This window comes from Tribolium madens, unplaced genomic scaffold (assembly GCF_015345945.1).
Source record: "Tribolium madens isolate multiple individuals breed KSU strain unplaced genomic scaffold, Tmad_KSU_1.1 Scaffold_19;HRSCAF=116;Tcas5.2_LG9, whole genome shotgun sequence".
NCBI classification, from domain to species: domain Eukaryota; kingdom Metazoa; phylum Arthropoda; class Insecta; order Coleoptera; family Tenebrionidae; genus Tribolium; species Tribolium madens.
In genome coordinates this window covers 8,518,022-8,529,989 of record NW_025400983.1, presented here as the reverse complement: position 1 = coordinate 8,529,989, position 11,968 = coordinate 8,518,022, and the positions used below count along the sequence as shown (strand labels likewise).

General features: G+C 39.9%; 1 protein-coding gene across 1 annotated transcript in view; it reads right to left on the bottom strand.

Moving 5' to 3' along the window:
* Positions 1-11,968, bottom strand: part of LOC123015577 (nesprin-1-like) — a 63,385-nt gene that overhangs the window by 7,538 nt on the left and 43,879 nt on the right. The window contains exons 22-25 of the mRNA XM_044415377.1: positions 11,798-11,905; positions 10,786-10,959; positions 3,023-10,735; positions 203-505 (exon numbers count right to left, since the gene is read on the bottom strand). Coding sequence (XP_044271312.1) covers positions 203-505; positions 3,023-10,735; positions 10,786-10,959; positions 11,798-11,905 — 8,298 coding nt within the window. The remainder of the gene's footprint in view (positions 1-202; positions 506-3,022; positions 10,736-10,785; positions 10,960-11,797; positions 11,906-11,968) is intronic.

Here is an 11,968-nt window from a genome sequence, read left to right as displayed (position 1 = left end):
TAACCCACCGCACACACACACTCTAACAAACTACTATTGGACGACCGCCCGCGCTCTATTTATAAATTTTGCACTAAATTTTAAAAATACTTGGTCGGAAGAAATCGATCGTTGTAAGAACGAAGAGGCTGCGTCGAGCGATACACTACGAATGAGGGGAGAGACCCCACGAGGGTTTAAAAATACTCGCAGATAAGCATACCTTAACCGCTTTGATGGCCTCTTCTGGTTCCAAATCTCCGACCGACTCCATGTGGTTGTCCACCCATTCACTCACCAGATCGCTGGCCTCACGGTACCGCTTCCATAGCTCGGATGCGTGCTGATACTTGGTGCAGAGGTCTTTCAAGTTTGTGCAAGTGGTGGAATAGGCGGTGACGGCCTCTTCGACGGCGGCTTCCACGCGAGCAGAGACCTCCGGGGTGCAGCTGTCGGCAAGCGGCTTAGCGGCCGCTTTCAGCTCCGATACGAGGGTCTCGCGTGACACCAAGTCCACGGAGACGCTCTACAAATGGATTATTTTAAAGTTTCAAACTACAAAAAGCCGCTATTTGCATTTCCTTCAAGATGTATGATTTGTTTACACGAACTCAATAATGGGCTGATAAGATAACACAAGTTGGGTTAATTAGGTAAATAAATATTTTGATTGGGGAGAGCGAAAATAGTGGAATTGAGGTAAAAACATTCCACAGTTATGCGTCATTCTAATTTTAAGTTGCTTGGATAGGACAGAGTTAATGCCACTACTATGCAACTGAGTGCACAAATAATTTAATGCCTATTTTGAAAATCTAATGAGAATCTTAAAACAAATTATGTTACGTATGTAACAATAGGGGGCACAAACATTGACCCCTTTTTTATTACCCTTTTTGTGCTAGAATAATAAATAATAATCAATTAAAATTAAATAAATGCAGGGAGTTACATACAATAAACAATTTACTCAGAGTTTTCTCTACAAAAACATAGACAAAATGAAAAAAACAAATTTTGAAAAGTTCTACAGCATCACTATTACCAAGATTAAAGGGACGCTCGGTTATCAGTTCCTTTATTTTGTAATAATCCGACATATTAGAAATTTAAATTCGATTATACAAATGTAATAAAACCATTTTAAAAGTTTACATTTTATAATTTCATGAACTAAAAATAGATAAAGTTTTTCTGAATTATTACAACATTTTTATATTTGAACATCATCTTTATACTCATGTAAACTAAAATAATTAGTTTATAATATACATTAGTTAATAATATTTATGCCGGTAGAACAGATTCTGAAACAGCTATTTTCTCGATAAATTTTAAATATTCTGAAAATACACTGTGAGTTATTAACATTTCCTTCATCTTTCTCCAGGTTTAATTTACAAAAAAAAAATATTATTGAGGATAGTTTTAGTAATATATCAATCGCTACAATGTAGAAATATTTACTTGAAGCAAATAGATACCTACTGCTGATTTCACCGGAAGTAAACACAAGTTTTTGTATATTTTGCATATTTTGTTTCTGAGTTTTTTGCTGTTTCATAGGTTATTTATGTTTTATGTGAGAAATTTAAACCAGTGAAAATAATATATAAATTTTAAGATGATATATTAGTCTTCAAATTATTTATTTGACCAAATTTCGAGTAATACATAATTATTAAATAAGATAATTAATTAATTACAATGTACAGAATATGTAGAAAGTAGAATAAAGCATCAAAAACAGAGTTAATTAAACTTATTTGTGAATTTAATTGATAAATAATTCGATAAATTGTTTGAGATAGAATTATATTTTTGATAATAATAACATAATAGTATATTAAAAAACAAGTTTTACAAACACTCTCATTGTGATACGAGTAGTTTATGAAACGAGCCACGCAGTGGCGAGTGTTACAAATGCACGAGTATCACAATGAAAAAAAATTAACAATCGTTTTTTACACTATTTTTTCTATTGAGCGCTTTTTAAATTGAATTTATTATATTTGACATATGAATTTTTTTACATTTGACGTATGCGGTACCCAAATAGCTCGAAAATAGCTTAAATCATATTAGTTTCGGTGAAATACGTTAAACTACAATAATTTCTCACTTAAAAACGACAGTCTCTGGCCAGTGATTGTATAAAATGAAGTCAAAAACAGTTTCACAAAATTCCATTTTATGCAATTTCAGTTACACAAAATGCTCATTGTGACACCGAAATAGAAAAAAAAAACATTATTGATATTTAAAAATATGTATGTACAGTTGGAGTAAGATACTTTGGTCGTCAATGTGACTTGAGTGACATTAAATTGTAAAGCATTCTTTAGGACAGTTAACCTTATTTTTAGCTACTTTCAATCATAGTTGACACGTTGTACATACATATTTTTGATAGGAAAATCTAATAGCTATCATTAATTTGAAATTGTCATTCATTTTAACGTTAAAGCTTGAATTACATTAAACTGTCAGAAAAGTGACGACCAAAGTATTTTGTCTCCAACTGTACATGATTAGAATTAAGTGTATTTTTCAAAAAACTGCACGTTGAACTTAAAAACTTCGCAAAGTACCTATTATAAATTCCAGTATAATAATAACAATGACATTAACTCTGTTTGTATTCCTCCATTCATTATGATAAATAAAAATTAAATATTAAGCACACAGAGCATTGTCGTTTCCGCTTTATAACCGTACTAAATACATAAATAGCCGTCCACCAAATACATCGCGTTAATTTTTATCAACTGGTCGACGATGAAAACCTTTATCCATTATCAAATTCAATTAAACTTGTTGTCTTATCACAAGCCAAAGTCCACACAAAACTAAAAAAATTGCTAAAAACTCACTCGATCCAATTTTCCGCGAAACCACAATCCTTATCACTTTTAAAATTACATCATTCGTAAATCCGACACGATAAAACCCTCAAAACCACCATCGACCAATTAACAACAATCACGCATCGCGCTAACCGACAAACTAAAACCTCTGCGAATATCAGCGCACTACTCACCTCGAGTCGCTCCGTCGCTTTCCTCAATCTCTCGTAATCGACGGTTCCCTGCACCGTCAGTAGTTCCATCATGAAATCGGCCTCTTGGACGCTCTGCTGCACCAACTCGAGCTGGTGCTCGAACCGCTGCCACAGAGCCAAGCGATTCCTCAACAGCGCCAAAAGTTGGCCACAACGCTTCTCGAGAACGGTGTGGTCGTCTTGTAGCTGTGAAATGTCCCTTTCGATCTTGACAGGAGAAACGGTCACCCGGAGACGCATTGGGAGAGTATGAAGGAGTTGGCGGAGACCCATCAAGTCTTGCCATAGCGTAACGAGCTCCTCACCTACTTCGTAGCATTCATTGACGGCCTTCTCCACCGCCTCGCTTCCAAGTTTTTCGCTTTTTTCGCACTGGTCCAGTGTTTCGTTCAAAGAAGAGTGTTTGCGACGGACCCTTGCTATGCCCTTTTGAATGTTTTGAAGGCGTTCTTTAAGCAAAACCCCACCTTCCAGTTCTTCGGAAATCAACAATTCTAAACGTTTGGATAGGCCAAGAAGCGAACCGACTTTATCAGATTCAGTTGCTGATAACAAACCGAGTCGGCCCAACTCATTCTGGATTGTTTCTAGTCGCGTTGACATTACTTGAAGCCTCTCGATGTACAAATTGAGTTCTTCTTCTGTTTTGATGATACCCCGAAGATTGTCAACGTCAGTCTTCAAGTCGTTTAGTTCTTGCTCCAAGAGTAGCAATTTTTCGTTAATGGGAACATCGGGTGCTGAAATACTTCCAATAATTTGGTCTTGTAACTCATTTATACGTTTTGACATTCTATTCCACTGATCTTGCATTTCCGTATGGAACTTCCTCTGGATCATCTCATCAGAAATCGGTACGACTTCTAACGCCTTTTCCAGGTTATTCGTAGCTTCCTGTCGGGTGCAATTATACACTTCGTGTTGGGCTTTCAACTCCCAAAATTGTCTCATATGTCCTCGAGGACCTGTCGGTAATTCCAACTCTTGGAGTTGCTGTTCGGCGTCTCTCAACCAATAGTCGACTTTGTCACTCAACATGTTGTAACTGGTCCACATGTCGCGGAACGCTAGTAACCGTTTCAAATTCCCTTGAACGTCATCTTGTAACTTCAAAATGATTTCCAATGATTCAATATAAGCCTCTTCTAGACCCGAACAAACGACTAGTTCTTGTAATTTCTGAGCAACACCATTCAAATGGACTATTCTAGCTTGGTGGTGCGCTATATCCAAAGACAGAGCCTGATACAAGTCGATATATCTGTCATAATCCGAAGATGTGACATCGGTCAAATCTGGAACTCTTTGTTGGGCCACTTGCAACCACCTCATTTCTTCCCTCATCCCTTGCTCCAAGACTGTCCATCGGGACGCAGCCAGCGACATTTGCTGGAAACGCCCCGTTGCTTGGTCCAGAATGACTTTGGCACGGTCATACAAATTCCTATGAAGCTCAGAATGATGCATCCTTGTCTCGGAATCGAGATTCTCCTCTAAGGATTCCAAAATCGCCCGACAGTGACTCAAATTGACAAAGAATTTCCGGTGGTTCTGCATAGCATCTTCCAGATGTTCCAAATTACTCACATTAATCGCACTTTCGACCAGAGCTTCTGCCACGTCAATTATTTGTCCGAATTCTTTCAAAGTCTGTTCGTACTCATCAGCAAGTGACAAGAATTGAAGGGCTTTCTCTCGCTCGACCACTATTTGTTGCTCGATCATTTTCGTACTTTCATGATTGCTGTAAACTTCTTTCGGAATTTCACGAGTAGGGAAATCGCGCATTAGACCTTTGGCTGTTGCTATTAATTGGACTGCTTTCAACATGTTGCTTCTGTTGGCGTGTTCGATCTTGTCAAGTTCGTTTAGTTTAGTTTGAGGCGCCGCATCTGATTCTTTCATACTGTCAACTTCTTTCCTGACATTACCAATCAATTCCGTCAATTCCTTAACACCAATAATAAATTCTTCCCACCTCTTCAAATCACCGGCTGCTAATTGTTCATTTTCACTGGTTACTTCTTCAATCACTTTTACCTGCTGTTGGAGCGAATCGATGTAACTCTTCATACGATTTCGGTCATCTTCATTATAAATATCATCAGCTTGACGCATTACTGATTGTAACTCCTCGACTTTGCTTTCAATATTAACAATCTCCTCCTTCAAATCATTGAACTCCTGAACTCTTTCTTTCGAAGGACCATCGGCGGTTTGTTGGCGGTTAACATAAATACGATATTCGATTGTTTCTAACCATGTGGTTATAGTTTCAACAGTGGTAATAATCGTCTGTTGAATCTCTTCAACATCTCTCTTCTCAACCGCTTCTTTGAGAGCCTTCAAATTCTCCTGAACGTTCGAATTCCTTTGTTCAATCGATTCCTCGGTTACTACTTCATGAAGAGTCGCCAAATACAGAACAACACTTAAATGTGTCGTCTTCCGGGCGTTTTGCAAATTCTTGACACGTTCCAATGCTTGAGTATGAGACCACCTGATGTCTAGGTCTTGAGCCGTGACAGGACTACGTTGTCTTTCGCTTTCGATAAGTGAAGTCGAAGCTTGTTGGCGTTTTTGCCATACAGGTTTCGGGGGAGTGTAATCAGGTGAAAGGGGATAATCTGCTGGGGGTGAGATGGGTAAGTCTGGTGGAGGAATTGCAGACTCAACTTCTTCAATTGTAACGGAAGATACGTGTTTGGGTTTGCGTTTCGTTTTGGGGGAGGGTGACTTGGACTTGCGGTCTTTTGTTTCCGGGGATAATTGTTTCGATTCGATTATTGGAGGAGAAGGAGTTGTTTGGAGCGATTCAACTTCTTTTATTTGTGTTGGGGAAGTATGGGTAGGTTCGACAAATGTTTCGGATGATGGTGTTGGAGGAGTCACAGAAGTAGGTGGGATTACTTCAGTGAATTTATTTTTATCTTCTTTTGTTTCATCACTGGGTTTAGTCTCTTCGACTTGAGTAGGTTTAGGCTCTTCTTCCAATTTTCCTTTCTTCTTTTTCTTCTTTTTGCCTTTATCTGGACTTGGAGGTGTTTTTTGATAAGCTTCAGCAGCTGCTTTTTCTTTGGCGATAAAATCATCAACACTTGTAAACGCCACAGTGGACGTAACTTCAAATTCTTCATCACCGGGACGTTTCGTCACGACATCTTCAGACACAACTTCGAAATCATCAGGATTAACTTCAACCGAGATTTTGAACGTTTTTTGTTCGTCATCTTTCGGCTTGTTTTTCAATTTTTTTACTTTGTCCTCATCCAAATCAGTTATTACTTTACCGACAACCACAGCTGAGTCAGTTTCTTCTTCTTGTTGCACCGGCGAGCTCGATCTTGAGTGTTTTTTAGCAACTTCCGAGTATAACTCTTTAGGATCTAACGTTCCCTCACCTTCTTGTCGTTTGAACGATGCGAAAAGGTCTTTCTCGATTCCTGGAGTTGCATCTTTAGCTTTTTTCTTATGACGTCGTTTTCGTGGAGGTTTACGAACAGGTTCACCGTCGACAAAGACTTCCACATCTACATCGGAAGCCGACTCACTTGACCCTTTGCTGGGTTCGATTTCTGGTTTTTCGCTCACACTCTCAGTGCTTTCTGATGGCATCGTCACCGAAGCTTCGACGTGGACTTCGTATTGTTCTGATATGCTACTAGGAGGAGTTAATTCGTTTATATCTTGTATAATAACCGGACTAGTCTGCGTAACAATCTCTGATGTCTCTTTAGCCAAATCTTGAGCAAAAACTTCTTCAAATGGCGGCGCTGACGGCTCAGGCGATGTCTGAATTGAGTGATCTGCAGGAGTGGCTTGCGCTTGAACACCACTCTCGATAACGTCAACTACAGATGTTTGTGCAGACTCTTCATGACTATCAATCACATGTGTTTGCATCGCAGACTCGCTTCGAGGTATTTCAGCAGGTTCAAGTGACGTTGTTTGAGCTTCTTCTTCGATTTTTTCGGGTGTGGCAGTCTGAATCGAAGTTTCGGAAGTTATGACTTCGACTTTTTCGGGAGTTTCGGTCTGAGTTACTGTTTCAGACGTTATAACTTCGACTTGACTGGAAGTTTCTTGAATTTCAGGTTTCACAACTTCAGGTATCGGTTCTGGGGATGTTTGTATTGAGATAACGCCGGTTTCTTTTGGTACTTCGGGTGATGTTTGTACCGAAATTTGTTCTCTTTCGATAAATTCTTGAACGGCTTGTTTAGTATCTGGTTCGGGTGATGTTTGGGCTAAGGATTCTTGTGTTAAAACAGCTTCCAAAACTGGGACTGTTGTGACAATCTTTTCGGTTATTTCTTGTGGAGACTCACTGGTAGGTCTCAAGACACTTTCTTCAATTATTTTCACAGTGCCCAAATCAGACTGGGTTGATAAAGTGTGATAGGAATCGTTAGGTGAAGCGATTTCTTCGTTTTGTGCTTCGAGAATTTTTGGTTGTTCGGAAAGTATAGCTTCGGACTCGATTTCAGGCTCGCTTTCAGAAACTTTAGCCTCGCCACGTTTTCCTTTCTTCTTTTTCTTGGATTTTTTCGGTTCTTCAGTTCTGATTTCAGCTTTGACCGGTTCATCGTCAGTAAATTGTACAGATTCACCAAACGGTGACGACTCATCAACCGATTTTGGTATAGTGGATTCTTCCGACTCTTTAACTTTAATCTTCTGCTTCCTCTTTTTCTTCTTTTTCTTTTTCAACTCGTGATTATCATCATCGGCCAAACTCTCATCAACGGTCGTCTTGTCAGCTTCATATCCCGTATCTTTACCATCACCTTCATCAGATTCGGTAATCACAGCTTCGAAAACTTCCTCAGTCGGTTTCGGAGTTTCTTCAGAGGGTAAAGAATCATCAGGGACGAGGATTTCAGTCGATTCAGCGACAGAAGTCGCAATCGAAATTTCTTTTTCTTCAATTTCTTCACTCGGAGTTTCATCTTTATGTTTCTTTTTCTTTTTACTTCGCCTTCCACCGTGATCTATATCGCTAGGTGTAGGCGACTCGACGTGATCACTCTCGTGTTTAGGTGTAATCGCAGGTTCGACGATTTCTTTCTCATTTTGGGGCGCCATTGGAGACAAAGCGACGGATTTTATCGCAGCTGTGGCCGTGTGGGACACCGCAGGAAGAGTCACATGAATATCCTTCTGAATAAGTTCAGCAGGACTTGCCTTAATTTTACTTTCTTCAACTGTCATAATCATAGATACTTGAGGGGAAACAATCGATGAATCAGGTTGTTTTTCTTCCAATGACAAAGCGATTTCAACTTCTTGAGGTTTCTCTATTAGCTGAACTGACGTTTCTTCACAGGACACAATCGGAGTTTCTTCTTTCAACGACAAAGCAATTTCAACATTTTGGGACTCCTTACTGTCGGGTTCGTCAGTTGGGACGAGTGGACTTTGGACACGTGGTGTACCCGATACTTTCTTCGATTTCGGGAATTTCTTCTTCTTCTTTTTAGATTTGGATGAATCAGATGAGTCTTCTATAATTTCCGGTTCGTGTAACTGTTCTGACATGATGAAATCTTGAGTGATGGTATTAATGTCTTTTTGTTTAACATCTCCATTAATTTGAACTGGTTTTGGATTCAAATCAATTTTTTCTTGAACCGTTTTCTCGTCCATTTTTTCAGGTTGTATGATAGTTTTTTCGACCACTTCTATTCTAGTTGAAGATTCCCCAATTTCAGGTTGATCTGACACTTTTTCAACTTCCTTAACACTAACTACAGGCGTCGAGGAAGTTTGGATAAGAGTCTGGGTCACTTCCGGTGGCATTTCGTCTGGTTTCGTCAAAGGTTTTTCAAAGACAGTTTCCTTAAGAACGTCAACAATCGCAGTCTGAGGTGGAAGAATTTCTAATTTTTCAGGCGTCGGGACTTCCTCCGCCATCTTCTCGGTTACTGTTTCAACAACAACAGCATCAATCGGACTAGACTTGTCTCCAGGTGCATCGTCAACTCTAGGTGCTGCTTCAACATTACTACTAAGTGCAAGTCTTTCGTTCTCTAGGAAATCTTTACTAGCACTTGTCTCAGGCGTCAGGCGTGCAGTTTGTTCTACGACATACCTCTCAGCTTCTTGTGTCACGTCAGTCACGGCTTCCGGTTTCCCTTCAAATTCCGCAACAGTGACAGTCTGAGTAACATCACTTCCCGGTTCTTCGACAATGACAATCGGTTCACCAAACTGTTCTTCTTGCACGACTTTTCCATCTTCAGTTCGGGTCACATTGATACTAACCCTCGGAATACCTTCTTCAGTCACTTCCACTTCTTCCGGCTCTTCTACTACTTCCTCAATCACTTGTTCTTTACCATCAACAATGACAATCCTTCGAATTATTCGACGAGTCTTTCGTATCACTCGTCGAGTAACTTGCTGAACGACAGCACGGACACTCGAACTCGACGTGTGTATTTCACCAAACGGTGGTACCAACTTATTTTCTTGATCCACGAAAGTCACGTCACCCTCATGTAGTTTGATTCCTTCAATTTCAACTTCTGACGGTTTGTCGGCTTCGACTACGTGATATTCAGTCTCCGGTTCGGTTTCAAACTCTTGGACGTCAACATCACCACCAGGAACGCCCGAAATTATCTTTCCGCCGTATTGTTTACTAGTGACAGTTTGTCGGCTGCCATCACCACGAGCCAAAGTGGTACTACTTTGTTGTTCTTTCAGCATAACTTGAGAGAACGACTGACTGACAGGTTGGTTGTTCTCCGTGAGAGTACTAGTACTTGTCAATTGTTTCTGTTGAACGGTTTGTTGGTGTCTCACAACCGTTCTGTGTAACTTTTTGACAATGATTCGTTTTGTGCCGTCGGCATCTACGATGACTTCAGTTGTAGTCTCATCAGGTTCGACAAAAACGGTTTCGAACGGTTGATTTGGTTTGGCGTTAGTGATACTCAACTCGGTTGATTTCCCCTCATTTAGGGTCTGTTTCCGGTAGTTGGCCTCAACGAGGAGATCGTCAGGCTCTTCAACTATCGGTTGTGACTCCGCCATTGGTTTAGTCGCTATTTGTATAGTCTCTTCACCATCGGCAAATGTTTTAGAAATAGTTATAGTTTCCTTGACTGGATTAGGCTCAGTTTCTGACCGACTTTCGGATAATTGTGTCTGAATTTGCACGTCCACTGGTTCGTTATACGTAACCGTAAAATCACGTTGTTGTGGTGATGCAAGACTTCGCCCTGTTTGTGTCTCTATATGCACCCCAACCACTGGACTTTCCTCAACTGGCATAGACGTCGAATCAAGAGTATTCTCAAGTGATAAATCAGGCGTTTCTTTTAATCCGACCAGGTGAATACGTAATGTTTCTATTTTGGTCCGAATGACGATTCTTTGGTCGGCAAAGACAAGCGTCAACGTCCTCAACTGTTCGACTAAAGTCTCAGCCAACTGTTTCAAATCGGGATACTTTTTAAATTCCTCACAAACACGTGACAGATCTTCTAATTTTTTCTCTTTTTCGTCCAATTCCTGACTGAGCCGATTTAGATCCTCTATTGACGTTTCAATCTGACTTTCAGTATCTGCTTCAGCAACACCTTCAATAACTGTTTTCGTATTCCTCAACCACTGTTCGATTTCAGTCAATAATAATTGGTAATTGGCCAACTCTTCCTGCTTCTTCGCATGCGACTCTCTCGCATTCTGGAATTAGTTCACAGTTACATAACTCGAGGGTTAAAATTAGTACTCACCGTCACTGCAATCCTGCCGCGTTCCGCTTGTGATAACAACGTTGCAATTCTGGTCCTGATTCCTGCAAGATGCAAGGCTAGTGCTTGCGTCTCGTGGTCGGATTTTAACTCGAGGACTTGGCCTTCGAGACTTATAGCTTGGGCAGCATGTTTCTTCAACTCGCTCGTTATTTCCTGCAAATGTGTGAAGTAATCACTATAAAATGCGATGACCAAAAGCTATTTTTAAAGAGATTATCATAATGTAAACAGTGACGTACCGGAGGAACTCAACGAGACCGAATCTAACTGACCACTGAACGCAGACGAGATGATCAAACAGCGGTTTAAGAGTGGGATTTTTGTTTATTTATGAAGATGTGGTTATTTTTAGAGTTTAGCGCCCTGATTGATGGCCGTTAATTGAAACTATTTGAAGAGTGATCGGATTTTGCGTCCCCTTGCCAATTAAAACGCTAATTAATTTTGCTAAGTATAGAAATTGCGTCTGGCTGTCTTTAGAATTGACTATAAATTTTGCAATGACAGAAGACATGAGATTTTATATAATATAAACGAGTTTTGTAACAGGTGTAAGTCATTATTATCCTTCAAAGAAACCACAAATGAGTCAGGCTGCTAAGTTAGTCAATAAAAGAATTGCTCCTTGTCCTATAAAATGCTGCTTCTTTGGTGCGAAATGTTTGTAAACACACGTCATCGCCATGAAAAAATCATGTAAGAAAAGCTCACCTTTTGAAAATAGCCGGCGTCTGATCACATTTAAAATGATTTAATGTAACGAATATAAATAGTTGGGTCACGCGGCCGGCCAAAATTCAAACATAATCATTGTTAAAATTAAAAGAATGATGTCATACAATTGAATAATTCAGATAAAGCAGCAAAAAGCCGGTCAAGATCAAATTAACAGTTCACCGCAAGGGACAAGGCCGGTGCAAACACATCCAAAACAAGACAAAAGTAGAGAAATTGAGGTCACAGATGCATCATCATGACGCACTTTACTTACTTCTAAAGCCTGTATCATCTGGTCGAACCCTTCTCGCGGTAAATACTCGATGGAGATTTCGGTGGTCTGAAGCAACTTTTGCAATTTGGCAACATCCTCGGTAAGGTCCTGCGAATGTTGAAAAATGAGCGAAAGTCGCGACATGACAGTGACATTCAGCATCAAAATTAA